Source organism: Schistocerca americana, chromosome 1 (assembly GCF_021461395.2).
Source record: "Schistocerca americana isolate TAMUIC-IGC-003095 chromosome 1, iqSchAmer2.1, whole genome shotgun sequence".
NCBI lineage: Eukaryota > Metazoa > Arthropoda > Insecta > Orthoptera > Acrididae > Schistocerca > Schistocerca americana.
This window is the reverse complement of record NC_060119.1, coordinates 184,821,782-184,847,900: the sequence shown is the minus strand read 5'-3', so window position 1 is coordinate 184,847,900 and position 26,119 is coordinate 184,821,782. Positions and strand designations below refer to the sequence as shown.

The 26,119-nt window shown below is 39.1% G+C and overlaps 1 protein-coding gene across 1 annotated transcript in view; it reads left to right on the top strand.

Moving 5' to 3' along the window:
* Window positions 1–26,119, top strand: part of LOC124551261 (4-hydroxyphenylpyruvate dioxygenase) — a 137,355-nt gene that overhangs the window by 96,048 nt on the left and 15,188 nt on the right. The window contains exons 4-7 of the mRNA XM_047126457.1: window positions 11,746–11,850; window positions 18,657–18,782; window positions 18,871–18,960; window positions 19,058–19,161. Of these exons, the coding sequence (XP_046982413.1) occupies window positions 11,746–11,850; window positions 18,657–18,782; window positions 18,871–18,960; window positions 19,058–19,161 (425 nt within the window). The remainder of the gene's footprint in view (window positions 1–11,745; window positions 11,851–18,656; window positions 18,783–18,870; window positions 18,961–19,057; window positions 19,162–26,119) is intronic.

The following is a 26,119-nucleotide window of genomic DNA, read 5'->3' as shown; positions in this document are numbered from 1 at the left end:
TATGGAGGATGAGGGGCACAGTGATTTCATTTTTTGTGCAATAGTCATGCACCAACAAGGATGAATGTGGGGGTGCATTATTATACTGCAGGAGCCATGAATTGTCTTGCCACATTTCAGGCCATTTCTTTCTCACATTTTCTCACAGGCATCACAACATGTCCCAATAGTATCATCAATTAACAGTTTGTGTCTGTAGCATGAATTCATGATGAGCATTTGACCTGACCTGGTCTTGGAGAAACTTCCCTGACCCATTGTGAAGATTGAACCTTGGTCTCACCATCATAGTTGTAGACCCATGCCTCATCACCAGTTATGAATCTCTAATGGAACATCTCATTCTCATTTGTGCAATTCAAAAACTCTTTGCAGATTGCAAGGCAAGGGTCTTTCTGGTCTTGATTCATAAGCCCCAGGACGAACTCGACAGCAACATGATGCGTTCCAAGATGCTGTGTCAGGATTTCATGACATGAACAAGTGAAATGTTACATTCTTCTGCAATCTCTTGGATAGTCAGTCTTGGATTGGCGTGCACAATTTCATTGATGTTCCTGACATGAGCATCGTCAGAAGACAGTGAAGGGCGTCCTGGATGAAGATCATCTTTAACTTCCATCCAGTCATTTTTAAACCATGTGAACCATTTGTAACACTGAGTATGGCTTAAGCACTCATTACTGTAGCCTCTCTGCATCATTTGGTGTGTGTCTGTAAAGGTTTTCTTGAGTTTCAAGCAAAATTTAACGCAGACACATTGCTCCTCCATCACTGCCATTTCAAACTGTGCGACACAATGTTCTACTCAATACAGCACTGAACAATAATTAACATATATATGACAACAAAATTTCTTGTAGTTACACATTAAACGTAAGTGTGTGCATGGATGCCAGGAGTGTGTTGCTAACACACTATTGGTGCAAAATTATGAATGTTCTGGAATTTTCTGAACAGACCACATATATTGATACTAAAACCTGAGCATAAACAGATTCACAAAGAAGCTCTAAACAAATGCATCTTCAGTTACTTTGTACTCAAAGATTAAAAATATAGGAATGTATAAGCCAAGAAATGTTATACAAGTGAATAATGGTGCAGACTACTATATTGTATGGACAAACTGGTGAATGTGATAAAGAGGCCAAAAATGGGAGGGGGTCAGAGGGGAGAAAGAAGTCTATGGAATGTGGGTGTGGAACAGCGATAACAAGCACATTATCTAATGGCGAGGACAATATTAACTAGCTGCTGCTACTTTAGTGAGGTGAGTAATGAAACTGCGTTTGGTTGATAAGAAGCAGGTCAGGATCCTTCGAATGATGTTTATTAATAGCAAGAATATCAAGTAATGTTAGTTTTCTGCCTTTAGTTCCTCCGTAGATAACATCAAATTTAATATCATAAGAATGACATTCATTCAGTGCATGTTTAGCAAAGGTGGAATCTTCCCTTAGTTTGCTGGCAAGTGCGTCTGAAGTCCTGCCTTCATATAGCATGGGGCCCTATTTGTATAGTTGTGGTTTAGTGCTTTCTGAGCACTCCCTTCTGAGGGAGGAAAGGGCAGGGGAAGCTGAACATGGAAAGGGGAGAGAATAAGGTGAAAAGTTTGTTGGTGGAACAGAAAGCATGTGCAGTGTTGGAATGGGGCATGGAAGGGGATAGGTAGATGGAGGACAGGGACTAGTGAAGGTTGAGACCAGGCGGGTTACGGGAATGAAGGGATGGAGAGTTCCCAGCTGTATAATTCAGAAAAGCTTATGTTGATAGGAAGGATCTAGATGGTGCAGGCTATGAAGCAGTCACTGAAGTGGGTACATTGTGTTGGGCAGCACTTTCAGTGACTGGGCAGGCCAAATGTCTCTTGGGCATAGTTTGGCGGTGAACATTCATGCGGACAGACAGCTTGTTAGTCGTTATACCCACCTGGAAAACAGGACAATGGTTGCAGCTTAGTTTGCAGATGACATGGCTGCTTTGTGCCTTTGATGGGATGGGAGATGCCTGTGACAGGACAAGAATAGGTGGTGGTGGGAGGATGTATGGGATAGGTCTTTCAGCTAGGTCTTTTGCAGAGATATGAGCCATGAGGCAAGGAGTTGGGAGCAAGAATGAAGTAGGGATGGACAAGAATGTTATGTAGGTTTTGTGTTCAGCAGAATACCACTTTGGAAGGGGTGGGAATAATAGTAGGAAGAATAAGTCCATTTCAGAGCTTGGTGAGAGTTAGTCAGAGTCCTGGCAGAGTGTGTGTTTCAGTTCCTCCAGTGCTGGGTGGTACTGAGTTGTGAAAGGAGTGCTCCTTTGTAGCTGGACAATAAATGTGTGGGAGGTGATAGGAGACTGGAGAGACAAGGCATGAGCTGTCCGTTTCTGAATGAGATCAGGAAGGTGGTTTCGATCTGTGAAGGCCACAGTGAGGCCCTTGGCATATTTGGAGAGGGCTACTCATCACTACTGATGCAACGATGATGGGTGGCTAGGCTGTGTGAAAGCGGCTCCTGTTGAAGCGAGAGATTGCTGATGATTGGCAGGCTTGATGTGGATGGAGGTGTAATGTAGCTATCCTTGAGGTGCAGGTCAACATTGTGGAAAGTGGCTTGTTGAGTGGAGCAGGACCAAGTAAAGTAAGTCGGAGAGAAGGTGTTGAGGTTCTGAAGGAATGTGGATAGGATGCCCTCACCCTCAGTACAGATCACAAAGATGTCATCAATAAATCTGAACCAGGTGAAGGGTTTGGGACTCTGGATGGTTAGGAAGGATTCATCTAGATGGCCCATGAACAGGTTGACATAGGATGGTGCCATGCGAGTGCCATTGCTGTAACATGGATTTGTTTGTAAGTGATGCTATCAAAGGAGAATTAATTATGGATGATGATTAGTTGGTCTTGGTGACAAGGATGGAGGTTGTTTGTCTGAAATCAGTTAGGCATTGGGAAAGGCAAAGCCATGGGCTTTCGGGATAGGGGAGGAGAAGGTGGCACTGACAGTGACAAGCATGGTGCCTGGTGGTAAGGGAACAGGAACTGTTGAGAGTCAGTACAGGAAATGGTTGGTGTCTCTTATGTAGGAGGGCAAGTGAAGCATAATAGCCTGAAGGCTAGAGAAGAGATTCTCTGTGGGGGCACAGTAACTGGTCACAATGGGACACCTGTGTGGTTGGGTTCATTGACTTTAGGAAGCATGTAGAAGGTAGGAGTGCAAGCACTGGTGGGGTGAGGACAGAAGTTCTATAATGGGCCTAAGGATTTGATGAGGGACTGAAGATCTTCTGGATTTCTGGAATGGAATCATAAGGAAGTAATGGAGGAATACACTGTATTTAAATTACTGGACAGAAAAAAGAACAATTAAATGGAGTTCTCTAAGTGTTTATATATAGGTCTGAGTATGTTATTAGTATTAGTTAATGAACTTGCATTAGTATGCTCTGAAGTTGGATTAAAACTGAACATTGATAAAACCAAGATTATGATCAATGAATGGACACCTGAGGGAAGTATATCAGTTGGAAGTACACAACTCCGAAGAGTCACAGAATATATCTATCTGGGTCAACTGATAAACATGAAAGGAAATTTAAAACCAGAAATATTATGATGAATTAAATTGGGCTGCCAAGCTTATGGGAGGTACTCTCCAATTTTGAAATCTAATTTTTGGTTGAGCTGAAGAAATCTATTTTTGACCAATGTATATTGCCAGTAATAACATATGGCTGCAAAACATGGACATTAATGAGTTCATTGTTAGGAAGCTAACAGCAACCCAAAGAGGAATGGAAAGATCAATGTTGGGTTACATCAAAAAAGACAGGAAGAGAGCAGTTGAAATAAGGTCACAAACATAATGGAAAGAGTGAATACTTTGAAATGGCAGTGGGCTGGTCATGTTGCTTGAACAAAAGATGGTAGATGGTCTAAACAAGTCCTAGACTGTAGCCCAATTTACCAAAAGAGACCTAGAGGAAGACCACCAGACAGATGGGACAGAGATATAAGGAAGACAGTGGGATTCAATTGGCAACGGCAAGCTCAGGATCGGAAAAAATGAAAGATCTTACTGGAATGCTTTGTTACACGCTGACTCAAAGAGGCCACATCATTAAGTGATACAACTGGCTGATGATGATGATGATGGTATCCTTGTTCATAGTGTTGTAATTATAAATTTCTCTCTTCATATAGATTTTTTGCAGTTATCTTTATACAAGTGATAAAGTTTAAGACATGTCAGCTGAAGATGTTGTTGATGCTAATGCAGAACTCGATTTTCTGAAAATAAATCAGATCCTTAGAACATGATGAATTAAAGTAGTCACAGGCCTTAAGGCTTAGTGAATATTATGTTGAGCAGGTCTCTGAATGCTGTGTTACAACAGTGGGTTTTGAATAACACAAGTTAATAGTGCTCACAGTTTTCTGATCACCATGTGGCATCTATACAACAATGAAATATGCAGGGTATCTTGAGTATTTTAGACTAGGCTAATGCAATAATATTTGTGGCAATTTGGAGCAGTTCTCTTTCTCACTCAGCTATTAATGATGATCAATGAAGAAAGAAACGTTTTACATTGTATCTCTCTCACTTCACCATTAGACAAATCGAATGCCAACACAATGAAATAGGTACACTTTGCTTTAACACACAGCAGCAATTATTGCGTAATGTCATCTGAAGATAAAACAATATGAACAATGAATACTTAAAAGTTAATTTCCTTAAATATTTATTCAATATAAGTTTCTCTGTGATATCAAAAATACATCAGTTGCTACACCACTGACTGCATATGTAGATGTACAAATACTACCGTATACTACTGAAAATGTGATCTGTGTGGAATACTTCTCAGAGCAGTGACACTCTTACACTAACTCTAATGATGCTGATACCCACCAGACAAAAGATGGTAGAGCTAATCTGTATTCTCATGTCTTAAATACATGAAAAGCAGAATTGCATCCAACAGTGCGGTTTTGAGTCATAAGTAGCTACTGTGGCTACAGGGACTAATTAAGCGTAGAAGATGTGCATTAGCAGTAAAAACAAGTTTGGAACATTACAACAAGCAAGTACTGTATTAAGTTTCATAAAGCAGTTAGAGAATTTGTTAAAGAGATTATGCTGACTTAACAAACTCACATTATTCGTTGGGACTTTAATACTGATTTTCTCTCTTATAGTACCAACTGAGGACACCTGAAATGTATGTATTGTTTTTTATTTTAAAGCTTCAGAATATGATTAAAAATTACACTGCAATAGTCATAACAACTTCTTTTTAGACTGTGATCTGTTTAGTGATTTAGATGTAAAAGCGACCAAGACACTCAAATGTTGGTAGAAAACATGTCAGTTACTCTCTGATCATAAAAGGAATCTAGTGTGTAACAGAATCGTAAACAATGACTCATGTAGGCTGGAAAAACCATAAGTGAAGAATAGTTACATAAGATTTACAGAGCAAACAGCATTGATGAAAAATTTAACTTTTCTTAAACACATTGCTTCCATATTTTTAGTGTTGTCTTCTCCTAGAACAAGTGAAACAGTACCAGGGACATGTCTGATTAATGTGTCTTGCATTAGCAAGAAAAACCACAACCTAATTCAATGAGCTCTATCATAAATATACTGTTGCCCAAGGCAGCAGACTCCAAAGGCAGTAGTTTTCCCAAAACATATTTACTCATAATATACTCCTGACATGGTGATACATGAAAATTCCAGTGCCTACACAAAGTTTGAGATGGAAAGTTCTCTGTGTTCACCACAGGGTATCGGGTTGTGATTATTGTATGTCATGGCCATTCTGTACTCAGTTGTCATGACAACACCCAGTACAAAAACTGAGACATACTAGTTATGTTATACTGAAAAATTCTGTTTACCATCACAACAGCAGCACTCTTTTTCCAGTAAAGCAGGTATCTCTAATTCAATTGCTCATGAGTATACAACTCAATAAACTCAGCCTAAATTGTGTATGCAACTGTTTTGAAACTGGAAGTGTTTGTGGCCATAAATAAATTTCTAATTTAATACACAAGAATCATTTAGGAAGTAGCACAAAACTGATCAGAAAAGTTTCACAGTGCCTGGTCATCTGCAAAATGTGTGTGTAGCTAGATTCCAGGTGTACAGGAAATGAAAGAATAAGACTTATGAAACTTAGAAAATACATTGCCCTGCAAATCTTAAGGCTGATACAGGTAAAGTAATTATTTGGTGGAAATGAAAGTTGAGGACCATGTTCTCAGACATCTGCCAATTGTGCACAGAAAGATGGATGTCACATGGTGTGAGATCAGCATGGCTATAGTGCCGAATGGGGCTGGCTCCAGAACACCAGGCTGTTGAGGGAACCAGAAAAGACAGTGTGGGTGAATCAGTGAGCATTTAGATTGCTCTGTGGTTACATTCTCCATTACAGCATGGCCTGAAGACAATATTTGGATGACTTCACATGGTGTAGAATAATCAGGAAACTGGAGGGAAGACAATGTGTGATGAGTGTAGCTCAGGAGTTTAGTACTGCTCACAACATTATTTCACGTGCATTGGAAGTGTCCCAAACCACAGACTCTGCTGCCCAAAGGAGATAAGCAGGTCGATAATGGTCACCTACAGCAGCAGATGAGTGCTACATTGTGCAACAGACAAGAATGGACCCTTATCCAACAGCAGGTGCATTTATAACCACATTTAAAATGATTGCAAGGCATGCAATGTCATGTGTCAGTGGCACAACAACTGCACTATTTGCTGGATGATGAATACATTGTGTTCCCGCAGCTTTATTGTTTTTAAGAGTCTTGATACTAACTTTAACTTCTTCCAGTGTGGGTTCTGCTACTGATCCCTGGTGCTCTTCATCTCTGTTTACCTCCTGCTCCACCTCTTCTGCCGTATCGGCATCAACCCCACCTTCGTTTTCCGATTCTGCATTCAATAGTTAACTAAAATACACCACCCATCTGTCTAAAATCTGATATTTTCCTCCAATCAGATTTCACTCCTTATCTTTACAGAAAAATGCTCTGGGTTGGAATTCTTTCCTTATGTCCTTAACCCTCATATAGAATTTCCTTGTTTCTTGAGCAGTATTTCTCTCTTCTAACTCATCAATCCACCATTTTTTTTCAAATTCTCTCTTTTTCCTCCTACATTCCTTATCTAATTCCCTTCTCTTCTCATGGTATTCTTCTATAGTACCTCAAGTTCTCCTTTTCTGATGTCTGATGACTAGAAATATCAGAGCTTTAATCATTAATTACTTCATAATTACAATAGCAAATTTATTCCTACCATGTGCCTATAGTTTGTTCTATGTACAAATTGTGATGGTACTTTAACTTTTAATCCAATATGCTTCCTTCATTCTACATACTGGTGAGGCCCAATGTAAACAGTATCAAAACAATAGCTTAAATTAGTGCAAATTACTAATTTGATGCAAAAAAAATCTTTGGTGTATTCAAATCCAGGTAATCAGAAAAGACAAATTCAAAGCAGCAGTTTAAATTGGTGTAAACCACTGATATTACACATATGCCATCTTCAGGAGAGTGGAGATGAGACTGGAAGAGGATACGGGATCCCAAAAAGGGTTGTGGTATTATACATTTCTGTTTGTATCATTGCATATTTCTTTCAGTTATCTTTTGCATTACACTGTAGCAGGTCTTTCTATGTATGGCCAAAGTTTCATTGAGCTACATTACTTGACAGTGACTCATCATATATGAGTTACTTTTGTCCTTTAGTTTCGCTCACCGTTGTACCTTTACTGTGAAGTAAATACAAAATAGTAACCAAAATAAAGGCAGTCTGTTCAAAAGTGCACATCTTTGAAAGTAAAATCTGCTAGCTGGTAACATTCACTGCCCTGTAGCTCCAGCCCATGCACTATAACATGCTTGGATCCTCCTTGACATATGTCACAAAGTTATTGAGACACTGCTGGCCAAGATTGTTTCACTGCTTGACAGCAGTCCTACTGAAATTATCCAGTGCATGAGGGGAATTCCTGTGAAGATGTAATCAAATTTCAACGGGGCCAAAGCTTGCTCAATCAGGCTCATGTCAGCAGACACACAGGCCATTCCATTCAGATGATTGTGGCCCCTTGAAGGAATATGTTTATAGGGTGGGTGCAGTGTGCTCATGCATTACTGCATTGAAACACCAACCCTTTGATAAAAATTAACTGAATGACTGCACAATAGACTGGAGGCTCCTGTCCTGATATTGGACAGCCTTCAGTTTGCCTTCAATAATGGTTACAGGTGTCCAACAGAATATCTTCCCAAAATATTACTGATTCACCTCCATGTTCAACCATCAATTTGCATGCCTAGGACATGCATTGATATCTGGCTGCCTCCGTCTACTTCTACAGTGATTACAAAAAATCAGACAAATCCTGCACTCATCTGTGAAGAGAACCCAGTACTGTTGAACCAGGTACCATTCAAGGTGTTTCCTACTCCACCTTTTTCACATGCCATAGTGTCAGCAGAGTTTTTATTATTGCTCATAATGGATGCCTAGAGGTTAAATTAATTGTGTGGCATCCATTGCATACTGTCTTCGTTGACACAGCACTGTCAGTGCCCTCCAGAAAGCTCCACCTGGGCTGCTGCAAGGTATCACTTCAAGGTCACTTAACAAGAGCTGTAAAGTTGATCGTATGACTGGAAAACAAATGTGGAATGTGAGGTGCTGCAACATATGAACCAATTACAATACAGCAACAAAAGCCTTGTCTGGCTTTGTAGACACTGTGTATTATTGTGCGACTGTCTGCTTCTGTATAGTTGTATGATGTTGTGTTACTGCCTTCACTACAGTTCTGTTTATTAAAGAGAGACACCAAAATGTTGTCGTTCACCAGGTGACAACACATTGCATCATGGGGTGCCAATAATTAATCAGGCTTTGGAATAGCTACAAAGGTCACATGAGTTTTATGAGCAAGTAAAATAATTTGTTTCTGTTCAGGGGCACATGTTGATTCCTGCTGATAAAGGTCTGCGGTTCGTGGTCGTGCGGTAGCGTTCTCGCTTCCCGTGCCTGGGTTCCCGGGTTCGATTCCCGGCGGGGTCAGTGATTTTCTCTGCCTCGTGATGACTGGGTATTGTGTGCTGTCCTTAGGTTAGTTAGGTTTAAGTAGTTCTAAGTTCTAGGGGACTGATGACCATAGATGGCTCAGAGCCATTTGAACCATTTTTTTTTTGCTGATAAAGTTTTAGAGCATACCTCAAAAACTCTAGGACTCAGCCAAAGAACTACTATAAAGAAAAAAAAGGCTGCCTTGTCCAGTTACAGGTCTTGATTTGTTCCAAACCGATGCCGTTCATTGGTGCATTTATGAATATTATGGCAGGAAAGAATACCCCACAGTAATGTGACTGTGAACTTTTCTCAGGGGGGAAAATGTCACTTAGAATGGTGTTAAAAGGTAAGTGCTTTAACTTTAAAAAGTTGGATGAATGAAAACTGTTACTTGAAAAAGCTCATGTTGTTGTAGCTCATGGTATTTTCTTGCATAAAATTGTAGGACAGATTGGTTCAAATGGCTCTGAGCACTATGGGACTTAACATCTGAGGTCATCAGTCCCCTAGAACTTAGAACTACTTAAACCTAACTAACCTAAGGACATCACACACATCCATAACAGGAAGAAGATCCTGATTAATTGTGGCCCATGCAGGTGCTTCAAACAGTTTTGTGTGTGAAGGACTTTTAGTTTTTTGGTTGAGAAAAAATATGACTATCATGAGGATGTGGCCCACCCGTGATTTTCTGCAGTGATTTAAAAATTTGTTGCTCTGGTTTAGTGTTCCATAGTGTTTGTAATTGATAATTACCTTACCATTAGGTGGTATTAGACAAAACTCCAACAACTAGTGACTGCAAAGAAATTATGGTGCAGTGGGTACAGGTGAGAGATATTGCTATGGGCATGAGCATGACAAAGCTTCTGATATTCACTTGTAAAACAAACTAAGCCTGTGATGCCTACATATGTTGTAGATGAAATTGCAAGAAAACAGGATTATATAGTAATTAGGCTAACACCTTATCACTGCCATTTCAACTCAAATGAATTCGTTTGGAGTGATGTCAAGGTTTACATTAGAAATAATAACAAGTCATTTACAACGGAAGTGGAAAGGCTACTATGTGAATGTCACCTCATGGAGGCAGAAAGTAGGCCATGTTGGCAAACATATTAGAGAAGCACAGACCACTGATGGAATTATAAATGCATATTTATTATCAGTTAAATGCCACTTTAAATCAGAGTCACAGTTTGTCATACACATTGGGTATATTGAAATTTTAAATGAGAATTTACAGTTAATGATTTCTCTTGAAGAAGAAGAAGAAGAACAACAACAGCAACAAGAAGAAGAAGAAGAAGATGATGATGATGATGATAGTTTTGGTGCCGATTCTGGTGATAGTGAAAGAGAACTGGCTGGAATTGTGCCACTGACATTGTAAATTGGTGGGTGCAAATGTATACAGATTTTATTCTTCCTTTCTGCAACCGAGTAAGCTATTCATCTTTTTCTTTATTTCATTCTACAATTGTGGATAGCATTTTTTTGGTATGCTTAGGTTCACAATATTATATGACATTTTACACACAGCTATTACTGTTAACAACAATTTGGGTCGGCTTCTCACAGACATTTTCATTAACTTCGGGTGTTGTTTATTTTGCAGTTTCATATCCTATCAAACACTTTTTCTCCATCATTGTCTTCTCCATTGTTTGAAAAATGTACTTTGTTGCACTTATGTATATATTATTATGCAATGGCTTATATACATGTTGATTGCAGCTCACATTTCCAAAACATACTTCAGAGCTGTGGGTGTGTGATTCCAGTTATTTGAACCTCGCAATTGCAGTACAGCCAACTACACATGTGTTGTCAAGTGACACATTTCAGCAGTCTGCATATAGTGTGCTGTTGTGTTGCATTCTCCTTGAGATACCTACAAGTTGTAGTTTGTAGGTAGAGGTCATTTGCTGGTGTTATCAACAATGGGCAACCACAGTGAGGCACATCTTCAATGTTTTGTGTTTCATGACAGTGGTTGAATGTTCTAATAATGTCACTGTGGTACAAGCCAATCCAACAGGCACCTTCCCATATTGACAACTCTCTTTACAATAAAGTGACAATGTGCCCACCATCTAAGCTTGAAATGACCCTTTGAGTCAAAGGTACAGATTGAACAATCTACAAAAGCTGCATTGTCTAATTCATGATAAGAGACAAAGTGAACTGAACAGATATTCAGAGATAGAGATTTATCGTGGTCAAAAGAGTATTGATAAAGATGTTTGTGATTAAAAAAACACCAACTATCAAGTCATTAGCATGGTGGAAACTTTCTTTGAACCATTTATTTCATACCACAGAAATAACAATAGTTAGTATTAATATTTGCAAACAACAGACAGGTTACCAGAATTGATCTGAGTTTCCAGTTTATTTCCAAACCATTCCTTGTTATTGAAGGTTCTTCCTCACATAAGGAGATGAGAAAGATAATGTAATATGAAAGAATATAATAGTGCAGTAATCAGTGTGAGGTTAACACGGTTTTGGTTACTGCCACATATGTTAACTGTCCCATCCATGTTTCACAATTTAGTTGTTCTATATTGCAAAGAATCTGTTTTTCATTGACACAACATATTTTCAGGCTGCCAGTTACTACTGTACCCGGCTAGGGTTTGAGCCAGTTGCATACAAAGGGCTTGAAACAGGATCTAGAAAAGTTGCAGCCCATGTTGTAAAACAAAATAAGGTAAGTTGTGTAACATATTTTTTCTACTATAAATAGGATTAAGTTATGATTAGCACACAAGACTCTTATAAGCTATGAGTGTGTTTGCAGCTATACAGTCCATTACTTGAGCCTACAGTTTTTGATGTTTCTTTGTATATTGTCAATATAATGTACATGGATGAATAAAAAATCTACTCACCAAGCAAGCAGCAGCAGGAGAATATCCACACAGAAAGGTTTAACTTTTACAAGTATATGGAGCCAGTGGCTCCTTCTTCTGGCAGAGTAGTTGAAGGGGAAGAGAGAGGAGTAAAGGAAAAGGACTGGAAAGTTTTAAGGAAAGGGATATAGTTGAGAAAAGTCACCAAGAGCCCTAGGGCAAGGAAGACTTACCAGACAGGATGAGAAGGAAAGACTGATTGTTGGGGACTGCACCAGATGGGATTTGAAAATCTGAGAGCTTAAAGATGGAAGACAGAGAAGTATGCAAGACAGAATACTAGCAAAACATCATGCAAGAGTAGATAAGAGTGAAAGAGTAAAAAGCTAAGTTTATTGTATGTATCAGAGGTTGCAGGGGGGCAGAGAAAAATAGACAGGTCAGAAAATGAAAGATGTAGAAAATTAAAACAGATTAAAGAAAGGAGTAATTACTGTGAAGAAAAGCCGAGACAGAAGGAACTGACGTAAATTGAGGTCAAATGGGTAGCAAGAACGAAGGACATGTTGTAGCATTAGTTTCCACATGCAGAATTCTGAGAAACTTGTGTCTGGGGAAAGAATCCATATGGTGTGTGTGGTGATACAGGTAAAGAGGTCATGACTGTCATGTTGTAAAGCATGCTCTGCAACAGCTTATTGTGTGTTGTCAGTATACATCCTCTGCCTATGCCCATTCATCCTGACTGATAACTGGGTGGTAGTCATGCCAATGCAAAAGGCTGGTATACAACATGTGTCATTTCAAAGGTGGCTCTCCCTTTGATAGTATATTTTTTTCACTTGCAGGGCTGGAATAAGTGGTGGTAGGAGGGTGCATAGGGCAAGTTTTGAAGTGGGAATGGTCACAGGGGTAGGAGACATCAGGTAGGGAGATGGGTGCAGAAGGAGCATAGGGTCTGACAAGGATATTGTGGAGATTGGGAGGGCAATGAAAAGCTATTCTAGGTGTGGTGGGCAAAATCTCAGACAGAATTGGTTTGATATCAGGGCATGATTTTAGGAAGTCATGGCCTTGTCCAAGAAGCTGATTAATACATTCAAGACCAGGATAATAATGGGTGACGTGTGCTCCAGGGTTGTTTTTGGGTGGTATCAACAGTACCAGGATTGAATGTGATGGCCTGAGAAATCTGCTTTCGAACGAGACTGTTGGGATAATTATGTCCAGTGAAGTCTGAGGTGGGAGTGGTGGTGTATTGCTGGAAAGAGTCTTTATCCAAACAAAATACATTTGTCTTGAATGCTGAGGCTGTGGAAGGGAAAATTTGAGATAGAAAGGGTGGCAACTATCAGAATTTAAGCACTATAGTTTGTTAGTTGGTGTAATGTGGACAGTAGTGTGTAGCTGACCTTAGTGAGGATGAGATCAACATCGAGGAAAGTGGCATGGGCTTTGGAATAGGACCATGTGAAATTTAACTAGGAAAAGGTATTAAGAGATTTCAGGAATTTTAACAGGTCAGTCTTACCATGAGTCCATAAGGCCACGATGTCATCAATGTATGTAAACCAAACCATGGGTTGAAGACTTATGGATCCCAGTAAAGCCCCCTCCAAGCAACCTATGGAAAGGTTGGCTTAGGAAGGAGCCATACTGGTTCCTATGGCCATACCCCTGCCATCAAGATCCGATTGCTGTAATTCAAACTGACTTCAGTCCCTCCTAAAAACCTCAGGCCCCTCAAAAGGACTTATACTTCAATCCGTAGAAATTCTTAACCCACCTAAACCACACACCCCACCTTTCTTCTTACTAATCTTAACCAACTTTATATTTACCAACAAGTACTTCACCTTTGAGGGGTAGACATACAAACAGATAAGTGCTGTGACCTGGGAAGCAGGTTGGCTTCTTCCTATGCCAACTTTTTCATAGGTTGCTTGGAGCGGACTTACCTGGGATCCATAAGTTTTCAGCCCCTGGTTTGATTTAGATACACTGGTGACATCTTTACCATACGGACTCATGGTGAGGCTGACCTGATAAAATTCCTGGAATCTCTAAATACCTCTTCCAAATTAAATTTCACATTGTCATATTCTGAATCCCATGCCACTTTCCTTGATGTTGATCTCATCCTCACTAAGGCCACCTACACACTCCTGTCCACATTAAACCTACTGAAAATCAACATTACTTACATTTTGACAGTTGCCATCCTTCCCATGTCAAATGGTTCTTCCCATACAGTCTCAACATTCGAGGCAAACATATTTGTTTGGATTAAGACACTTTCCAACAATACACCACCATTCTCACCTCAGTTTTCACTGGACGAAATTATCCCAACAGCCTAGTTCAAAAGCAGATTCCCCAGGCCATCGCATCCATTTCTTGTACTGCTAATCCCTCCAAACAACAGCTTTGGAGCACACTGCTTGTTACCCAGTATTATCCTGGTCTTGAATGTATTAATCAGCTTCTTTGAGAAGCCCATGACTTCTTCCTAAAATCATGCCCCAAAGTGAGATACATTCTGTCAGAGATTTTGCCCACTGCATCTAGATTAGCTTTTCATTGCTCTTCCAATCTCTGCAATATCCTTGTCGGACTCTATGCTCCTTCTGCACCCATCTCCCTACCCTATGGCTCCTATCCCTGTGACCATCCCCGCTACACGACTTGCCCTATGCTTCCTCCTGCCACCACTTATTCCAGCCGTGCAAGTGGAAAAACATATATTGTCAAAGGGAGAGCCACCTGTGAAATAGCACATGTTGTATATCACCTGTTATGTAAATGCTGTTCGGCCTTTTACATTGGCATGACTACCAGCCAGTTATCAGTCAGGATGAATGGACATGGGCAGAGGATGTATATCGGCAACACACAATGTCCTGTTGCAGAGTATGCTTTACAATGTGACAGTCGTGATCTTAGTGCTTGTTTCACCCCCCCCCCCCTCCCTCCCCCCCCCCCCCCCCCCCCCAATCTGAATTCTTCCCCCAGACACAGATTCTCAGAACTCTGCAGGTGAGAACTAGTGCTACAACTTTCCTTGGTTCTTGCACCCATCTGCCCTAATTAATTTTAATTGCTTAACTGCTCCTTTCTTCACTCCATTTTATGTTTTTACATCTTTCATTTTCTGACCTGTCTATTTCTTGTGAACCCCCCTCCCACCTCTGTTACATACACTTAACTTTTCACTCTTATTAACTTGTGCAAAATGTTTTAGTAGTTATCTCTGTCTCGCATATTACCCTGTCTTCCACCTTTAAGTTCTCAGGTTTTCAAATATCATCTGGTGCAGTTCCCAACAATTAGTCTTTCCTTCTCATCCCATCAGGCAAGTCTTCCATGGCCTGGGGCTTTTCTGAACTGTACCCCTTTCTGTAAACATCTCCAGTCCTTTCCTTTCACCACTCTTCCTTCCCCTGCAACTTATCTGCCAGAATAAGAAGCCAATGGTGCAGAAAGCTTGTAAAAGTTAAACCTTTTTGTGTGTGTGTTCTCCTGCCATTGCTTGGTGAGTAGATTTTTTATCTATCCATTTACATTATATTATCAATAATTGATTATTTTCATTTGTATATTATCAGTTTCATAAACTCAAACCATTACATGCTACCAAGCACATGATGAAATAGCTTGACATGTAATTGTGATTTGTTGATTTCTAAACACACCTCTCACATAATTTTTCACATCTGACATTGTCAAGATAAGTTTATTTATCTTCTGCTGACTGAAAATTTTCAGAACTTACGTGTTAAATGGCTAGACTAAGTACCATATCTCCCCATTTAGTCAGAATGTGTTTGCTTTCATTTTCTGTGTGTGATTCACAATGTAGGTCAGTGCAGTCGTAGTTGCATCTTCATAAGAATGTGAATCAAAATTCATGCACATAATATAATTCGTGCAAATAATATAATTCATGCACGTAATGTTGCCATTCACCATAAACATAAAATGTAATGTGTAGGAAGATTTATTACGACAATAGTTCTTGTACAGAACTTCAGAACCTGTCACTTCTCAGTGAACTTTTTCCATCCATATAGAAGCCTTACATCATAGTCAGCATGACGTGTTGCACATGCACAGACCAAGGCTCAGCCTCACATGACTTTGACCTGTCCTTCTCAGAACTGCTCGGTACAATGCATCACTTCATTTACCAGTGCAATGCACCATAATTCGTTGTGGCATTTACTGTGGCATTTTGCAGGCAGAATGACTTTCTTCAGTTCCACAGAATAATGGTGTCCGTGCTATGTATCTTTCGCTATTTAATCATGGTATAAAGGAAGTTCATAGATCAAATGGTTGTTTGCACAAAAAGAGGCAGGGTTGTGATCTATCATCCCAACATAAAAATGAATGGGAATCACAGAAGGAAAGGATGAGAATTCTCAATATCAGTTATGTAGTTGCAGAATCAATAGGTATCACAGATTTACTTTCGAATGACATTACAACACCATGCAGAAAGAATTTAAGATGTAGTTGATGATGAAAGAGCAAAAAATTGCAATAACTGACAAAAAAATTCATATGGGATTTATTGTTCTGTATATCAAGCAGCACGTTTTGCTAAATTTACAAGCATGGAGCATGTGATGAAATTGGTGGCACAAATAGTAAAGTTTCTGGAGTCGCGTTCGTTACTAGATCCTCAGTGTAACAATTAAAAGGAAGAGTATACATTATACAGGGTGAGTCACTAACTATTGTCACCTAGAATAACTCCGAAAGAATGATAGTAGCTGAAACGTTTGTGGGACAAATGTTGCATGGGACAACGGGGGCCATAATATGACGATGGTTTTTTGTTGCTAGGTGGGATCCTATCAGAGATGTGAAGCTCAACCGATGCTACTTATTTTCTGATAGCAGCTTTTGAGATGAATCCAATGATGTGTAACAGTAAGGTCTTTGAAGGTCAACGAAGGTCAAAAAGGTGGTGTAAGACCCTCTGTAAATGGATGTTCATGCCATCTTTGTGACCTTCATTGACTTTCAAAGTCCTTACTGTTACACAACATTGGATTTGTCTCAATAGCCACTATCAGAAAAAAAGTACCAAACTATAGCATCCCATTTCAAAAAATGAAGTTGGACTTCATATCTCTGAAGCAACCCCACCTAGCAATGAAAAACCAACATCATATCATGGCCCCCGTTGTCCTATGCAACTTTTGTCCCACAAACTTTTCAGCTCCTATCATACTTTCAGAGTTATTCTTGGTGGCAATAGTTAGTGACTCACCCTGTATATTACAGCAAAGAATTTTGGTTAAGTCAAGGTGCATGCCTGGAACAACATTTAAAAATAAAATCACTTTCTGGAAGGGGCAACTTCTGACAAATAATTATCTATTTCTCTTAGCTTGCTGGCATTAAAGAAAGAGCAAATTTTGGGGAATTCATTGTGGCATTGAAATAATTACAGGAATAGTTTTCTGAATGTTTTGAGGACACTGCCAGTCTTCCATCTTTTCTGAGCTGTTTTTGAGACTGTTTGCTGTTTCAGGAGAAAGTGCCACTGTACATGTGCAGATGGTACCAACTGAACTGCAGTGGTATTCCAAATAATACTGAAGCTAGAACTTTCTGGCAGATTGAAACTGCGTGCCAGACCAAGACTTGAACTAGAGATCTTTGTGAAGAGCAGGGGACCTGAGTTTGAGTCTTGCAAGGAAGTTTCGTATCAGCACACACACTGCTGCAGAGAGAAAATTTGATTCTGGAAACAGCCCCCACGATGTGGCTAAGCAGTGTCTCTGCAATATTTTTTTCTTTTGGCAATCAAGTTTCACAGGAGAACTTCTGTGATGTTTGGAAGGTACGATATTAGCTACTGGCAGAAGTGAAGCTATAAGCAGGGGTCATGAGTCATGTTTAAGTAGCTTCTGTAGAAAACTTGCCTTTGAAAGGCAAAAGTTCTGAGTTTGAGTCTGAGTCTGGCACACAGTTTTAAGCTGCCAGGAAGTTTCATACCGGTGCACACTCTGCTGCAGAGTGAAAATTTCATTCCAAATATTAAAGCTTTTTTGTTTGTAATCTGCGTTCTTATGAAATATGTAACCAGGCCACATGCAAGACGTTCAGTGTTCCTTGCACATCTGCATTGCCATCTGAATGTGGAAAATTCAATTTACCCCTCTTCCCACTCAGAAAGCAAGGTGTGATAATGGGGAAGTGTGCAGTCAGGTAACAGAATTTCGCCCGTGAGTGGGAGCACTGCAATCATGCAGAAGTTTTAGCAATCCCTGCCTCAGATCGATGGGAATTTGTTCTTAATGCAACAGTGTTGATTTGTGTGTGTGTGTGGGGGGGGGGGGGGGCACTTGCTTGCACTCGTGCACACCTTCACTCATGTGTTTGCAATCAGATCACACTGAATTTCATCCCAAAATTTTATATAGTTCATGAAGATACTGTAACCATTTGATTATCTCTTTTATCTGCATCAGTATCTATGTCCTATAAAGAGATTTACAGTATCATTTGTCTATATTTTAAATGAAGATCTATATAAATCAAAAAATGTAAGAATATGAAGGATAAATGAAACTGGACTACATGAACAAATAAAATTTTATTTCAAATAACAATAACAAATTTAGCTTATTAGCATCTTAATCTGTAACAGATCCTGTTCCAATTTGTTTCTGCATATGAGCCCAATAATGAAGAAATGGGCAAGCACTTGGTCAAACATGGAGATGGAGTGAAAGATGTTGCATTTACAGTTGAAGATCTTGATACAATTGTAAAGGTAAGTATACTGCAGAAACATTTAGCATATAGTGAAATTATTTTTGTTTTAGTTACAAAAGATTTTGTATTTTTATATGACCTTTCAGAGAGCCAAAGAACGTGGTGCAGTTATTGTTAAAGATATTTGGGAAGAAAGTGATGATGATGGAATTGTTCGATTTGCAACAGTACAAACAGTAAGTAATAAAAATTAATATTCACATATGAAGTACAGCCAGTGGTTATTCTCCAATGCATATATAAATTTCTTTTGCATTTATAAATATTTTACAGTATGGGGACACAACACACACTTTTGTGGAACGTGGCAATTACAAGGGTGCTTTCCTGCCAGGCTTCAGGAAAGTTACAAATAAAGATGGCCTTAGTAAAATATTGTAAGTATTTCAAACAAATTTCCTTTGTACAGGATGGAGGCATTAAAATAAAATAGGAAGCAAATAATTACAGATATTGGGCAGGATAGTCACCTAAGATAAAATGCCAAGAGAGAGGCAGCGTAACAACAGGATGTGGTGGAGTACCAACAATGAAATCTTAAATCTAGTTATATGCAAGACTGGAAAACTGCAGGGGAGGGGGTGGAGAGTTAGCTATTATATCTGGTAGATATTGCAATAAATAGCCAGAAATAAGGGGAAGAGCTATAGGGGGAAAGAAAACAAAGAAACTAGGGAGGAAGCATTGATGAGATTCATTTTTTACATGGTTGTAACACATAATAACTTTCTGATGTCAAACAGCACACTGGCCATGACAGTGATCCCAATTTGATCCACAACTGGTCTCAGTTATCCTAGATAAACAATGGTGTATCTTATTTTCCACATTAAATTAAATCTCAAAACATAACAATGAACTGGTGGGATGGAACATGAAGAAGAAGAGAGAAAGAGGAGTAGGGATGGGAGAGGGGAGAGAGAAATATTATGAAAAGAGGAGTGCAAATGTGGGAAAAAGGGGAACAGCATGGAAAACATCATAAGACAAAAGGGCAATAACAAGGGCAAGTGAAGAAGGCAACTAAAAATAGGGAATACTAGAGACCTAGGTCAGGTGTCTGTGAGAACAGGGTATGTGCTGAAGGGACAGGTTCCACCTCTACAGCTCAGTGTAGCTGATGCTGAGAAGAAGTGGAGGGGAAGTTCCAAATGCAATGTATACTGAAGCTGCTGCTGAAACCATTCGTGTTGTGGGATGCAACATGTTCAACAATCAGGTGATGAAGTTTCTTGTTAGTGACAATTTGGCAGAGGATAGCTAGTTAATTGTCATACAGACACAAGACTGCCCAGTAATCAGACCATGTAAGGCATATTAAGAGGATGATTTTACATACCTCCCTAGTTCAGATTAGATAGGAAAGGTCTTCAATTTGATTTCGGTATGAGTGGTGAATGGGTATATGAGTCGTCAACAGCGAAATGAACCATCAAGTGAAATATTTGCTCCAGGGATAACGTAAGGATGGATTAGAATATTACATAGGTTGTGTGGACAATGGACTAGTACTTTGTGGGATGTGGGTAGGATTCCGGGTATGCCATATTTCATCTTTAGGTGTAACAAGAGGAAGTCAAAGCTCTGTTCTGGGTGATACTGGGTCATGAAGGAAACACCTATCAGTGCTGCTTCAACAATGCGGAAACTATATTCCTGCACTAACTAGGCAGGATATTATCTGTCTGTGAAGGCTTTGTCAAGGTTAACAGCCCATTTTGATTACTTCTGCTTCCCACTGAAGATGTGGTGTCCATAGGTTCCAAGACTATGTAAGATGGGGACTGATGTGGAACAGGTGACAGCTGTCAAAATGGGGGCACTATTAATGTTAGCATTTTACATGGACAAAGGTCTTTATGGTGTCAACAGAGAGTGAAAATTACTATCCAGGGAGAAAGCTAGTTTAGAAGAAAAGGTGAAGCAGATTTGGTTGTAGATGTCACAGTTTTTGAGAAAAGAGCAGAGGGTCAAAATCATGAAGATATCATCAATGAATTTGAACTAGGCAAGGGATATGAAATGGTGAACACATAGGAAGCGCTCCTCTATTTGACCATACACTCACTGACATAGGGATATGCAGTGCAAGTACCTATGGCACTTCCACATATTTGTTTGTGTAACTGGGTTTCAAAGTAGATATAATTCTTGGTTAGAATGTAAAAGACCTCTGCATAAACAGAGAAGGGAAGAAACAGTTCTGTGAAAATCTAGCTTTTCTCACTAGCAAGAGCAAAGTAAAATACAATTCACAAAACTACTGAGAGGAGAACAAGAAAGGAAAAGTAGAAGATGTAGCAAAGTAAATTATTAAAACAGTACAAACTGCTACTGATCAGCAGATCTCAAAGAAAAAGGCAGAAGATGTAGGAAATAAATCAAAACAGTGAAAACTACAATTGACCAGTGGTTCAGGGTAACAGAGAAGAAGATATCTGGGGAATTAAGAGTGATGTGAACCAAACAAACTATACACAAGAACATCAATCAGTTCAACTTTGAATCTGTTTCATTTATCAAAAATGGTGTACCAATGACTGCAGAATCTTATACTTTTGGAAGACCTGCAACCTCAATGGAAATAACTCAAACATCAGCACTAATCACTCTGACAGCAGAAGAAACTTCAACAGGATCTGCAACAACCTCAACAATACAACGAACACCATATGAAAGGATCATTTTCCAACACTCATGTACTAAGATTGCATTAATGCACTGAATTTAAAATTTTAAAAAATGTTTTTTTTTTATTTCTAAGGGAATAAACATAAAGTAGTACTACTACAATATTTATTTACAGTGAACACATTACTGAAATGGGATGGTGCAGAAGTTAGATTGTACTTTACACACACACACACACACACACACACACACACACATGATCCATCAAGTGAAGTTGGACACCCCTTACAAGTTCTGAACTGCATATAGTGTGTTTTTTCAAAGTTTAGTGACAAAGAATTGGTTAGGAACCAGTGATTAATGTCCACAAATCAGTTGATTCTACTGAGAAATTCATCAATGGAGTAGGAGTTGGCCACCAATAAATCCTTTAGGCTTCTCTTAAACTGAATTTCATTGGTTGTTAAGCTTTTTATGGCTGCTGGCAAGTTATTGAAAATTTGTGTTCCTGAATAATGCACACCTTTTTGTACAAGAGTAAGTTACTTTAAATGCTTGTGAAGATTATTCTTATTTCTGGTATTGATTCCATGAACTGAGCTATTGGTTTGAAAAAGTGATATATTTTCTAATGACAAATTTCATTAAGAAATAAATAAATTGGGAAGCAGTAGTTAGTACCCCTAGTTCCATAAAGAGGCCTCTGCAGGATGTTCTTGAGTTCACACCACATATAACTCTTATTGCACATTTTTGTGCTTGGAAAACTTTAGCTTGGCTTGATGAATTACCCCAAAAAATAATCCCATATAACATTATGGAATGAAAGTAAGCATAGTATGCCAGCTTTTTCATTTTTATATACCCTATGTCTGACAGAATTTTCATTGCAAATAGAGCTTTGTTTAGACGCTTCAGCAGTTCTGTGGTGTGATCCTCTCAGTTGAATTTATTATCAGGCTGTAATCCCAAGAATTTATCACTGTCGACTTCTTCTATCTGCTTGTCATCATATGCTAGGCATATACTGCCCACCCGGTTAGCCAAGCGGTCTAACGCATGGCTTTTCAGAGCAGGAAGGAGCTCCTGGTCCCCGGCATGAATCCACCCGGTGGACTTGTGTCGAGGTCCGGTGAGCCGGCCAGTCTGTGGATGGTTCTTAGGCGGTTTTCCATCTGCCTCGGTGAATGCGGGCTGGTTCTCTTTATTCCGCCTCAGCTACACTATGTCAGCGATTGCTGCACAAACAAGTTCTCCACATACGTAAAGATTTTATGGGGGACATTACTTCTTCTGGGATAGTGAGGGTCAAATTCATATTACGGAAGTTACTTGAAACGTCTGGTCTGAGGTATCCCATGGTAGCATCTACAGAACCTGACAACCCAATCTTTTCTGTAACAGTTATAAAATGTTTGTTAAAAAGTTCTGCAACACTGTACACATCTGTCACCAATGTGTCATTTACTCTTAATGCTATTTGCCCCTCTTCATGTCTGCTTCTACCAGTCTCCTGTTTCACTATATCCCATATTGTCTTTATTTTGTTATCTGATATGACTACCTTTTCCTTGTGATATATTTGCTTTGATGTCCGTATTACAGTCTTTTTTCAGTATTTCTTGTAATGTGCTATAGCATCAACATCAAGACTGTTTCAGATTGACAGAAACTGTTTTCTCTTTGTTTTACAAGATACCTCTATTCCTTGAGTAATCCATGGCTTCTTTGAAGACTTTGCTCTAACCTTGGTTACTTTTGGGGGAAAACAGTGTTCAAATACAGAAATCACTTTATTATTTAGCAAAGGTGTTGTATTTTTCATTCATGCCATGAGCACTGTAAACATCACTCGAGTGAATGTCCCTGAGGAGTGCCCTAAAATAATCAATTTTTGGATTGTTGTTTACCCTCTTGAGTTCAGATTTAATAGATTTTACATTTTACATCCTGTTCAGTATTAACATTTACAGAAGGAACTGCATGTCATGGTCTGAGAGGCCATTGACTATTGGTTTTGTAATATAATTTTGTTCATTGGACGTTTCTATAAGGATATTAACAATGGCGGTTTGTGAGCAATTGGCTACCCTAGGTGAAAACTTTACAGTAGGAATTAAGTTGAATGATAGTGTTACTATCTCAAATAAGTTCTTATTAGGAGAGTCTTTAAGGAAATCTACATTGAAGACATCAGCAACCACTATTTATTTGCTTTTGGTTGTTAAATGGGCCAATACAGCTTCAAGGTGGCTTATGAACAGATTAAAGTTACATGTAGGTGCTCGATATACACTTAATATTATGAAGCATTTTTTATGAAATTCTACTTCTGTTGTACGTGCTTCCATATGCTGTTCTAGGCAAAATTTATGAATGTCTATGTTCTTAAATTTATGACAGTTCCTGATAAATGTGGCAACTCCTCCTTTCTCCATTTCTGCTCTACAAATGAGGGATTCTAACCTAAATCCTGCAATGTTAAAAGTTCTGTACCAGTGGTCACATGATGTTCAGAGAAGCAGATTATGTCAGCTGGGTTTGAGGACTCTAATTCATCTATGAAGATAATTAATTCATTAATTTTATTTCTCAGTCCTTGAATATTTTTATGCAATAAAGACAGCTGACATTACACATTGACTGAGTTAAAATTGGGAAGAGTTGAATTTTCTGCTGATTGTTGAAAATTCTTAACCAACAGCTGTTTATGCTGATGTAATAAACTAGAATTATGTTTTTCGGTTTCTTTTTCAAACTGAAGGTTTGTCTCAATCCTAACCTCTCTTAAAACTTGGTTTCTTTCTCTCCTCCCTACCCTAAAAAAAAGGGTCTTTTCTGAACCTTATAACCACTAGTATTTTACCACTCATGACAGTGCCTCTTCCTTTAACTTTCCTGCTATTTTCCCAGCCAGTTTACCCTTCCCTTTCCTGTTGAGGTGAAGGCCATGCCTAGTATAATTCCACCTATTGAGAGAATCAACAGGAACCACATCAATGTGTGACCCTGCACCCGACATAAGCAGCCGTTTCAACCCCTTATTAACTCTCCTGACAGAAGAGTTCAAATGAGGTCAGTCATGGCACCCAAGAACAGATACAAGCTCAACACTAATACGCTTTGATGCTGATGCAATCTTTGCCAGGTCACACTCTATACTGTACCCAGGACCTCTGTCAGTACTATTACCTGGCCCGCCCACAAAAACCACAGTGTCTTCCATAGTGAAATCTTTGTAAAGTGATCCTAAATCTTCTGTCACCTGTTCCAGACCAGTATTAGTTTTAAAAAAAATTGGTGACCTGGTATTCGATCCTAGCTCATCCTGCAAAAGTTGGCCAACACCTCTTCCACGGGAACTACCTAACAACAACACTTTCTTTTTCTTTACTGATTTCCCTACATTCTTACTGTTCAATTTGCTGCTGAAAGTTTGTTGTCCCCTGTCTACACCTGCAACTGCTTGAGGCTCACCAGCTTCTGACTGAAGCAATAGGTCAGATCTATTTTCCACATTCTCCACAAAGCTGAGAGACAAAGTTCTAAGCCTATTGCTCCTGTAGCCTGTTGCCACTTTCCACCACTCTTCACCCTTCTCCTTCCATAACCTGCCAAGATCTCCCCTGGCCTTGTCTAACTCAGCCTGAAGGGTGGCAATTTTCCCCTCCACTATCAGCTGCAGCCACTTCAGCATTAGCACCAACCACCCCAGCAGCAGAAAGAAGCTCAGCATGCCCAGTTAGAAGCAACATGAGACAGCCAAGTCATTTTAAAGATTAGTCATTGTCAAAATCAGCAGCAACAATGTCAGAAGAAGGAAGGGCGCTAAAGAATGTGTAAGCCGCACAATTGAAAGACCAGGAAATCTGATAACCAAAACTAAAAAAATTAAACAAAATATAAAAAAGAAATTGAAAGTAATTTTGATTTCAATAAAATCTTCAGAGAGAGAGAGAGAGAGAGAGAGAGAGAGAGAGAGAGAGAGAGAGAGAGAGAGAGAGAGAGAGAGAGAGAGAGGCTTCACTTGCTGCTAAGGTACCAGATATCTTCGATCATGGACTGGTAGAAAATGAAATTAAACTTACAATTTACAGGGTTATAATGCAGCATCATTTTTGCAGAACTGAATATAAAGCTGATGGGGTGATATCATACATGGATAACAGTATAAGGAAATGTATTCCATTGCCATTTACAAGCTGTAGAGTAATGTGTTTTGAAGCAACAGCAATTCAAACAAATATAGGAGGACAAATGTCTAGTGTTAGATGTGCATCACTCTGCAAGCTCTAAGCTAAAAGATTTCCTAATAGAATTTGAAGTACTACTTAACAGAGCTATTAAAGAATCCCCATACTTAAACAGATCAGCTGTAAAAAATGTTTTCATTATGTTGTCCATACATATAATATGAAGCTGCATGTAAATAAGCCAACAACGAGCACTGAACCATCAGACACAATAACAGATCAGATTTTACAAACATATCTTTAAATAAAGTGAAAGTATGCATCATTAACACAGTCATTTCAGATCACCTTGCTCAGTTTATTGAGATACAAAACACGAAAACCAAAACTGGAAATGTAGTTGTAGAGTGAAGGCTGACAAGTGTTAAAAATCTCAACATATTGGAAATGGGACTTAGAAGATTTAAAGCTTGTATATAGAATGATGTGGAAGAAGGCTGGAAAACTTTCA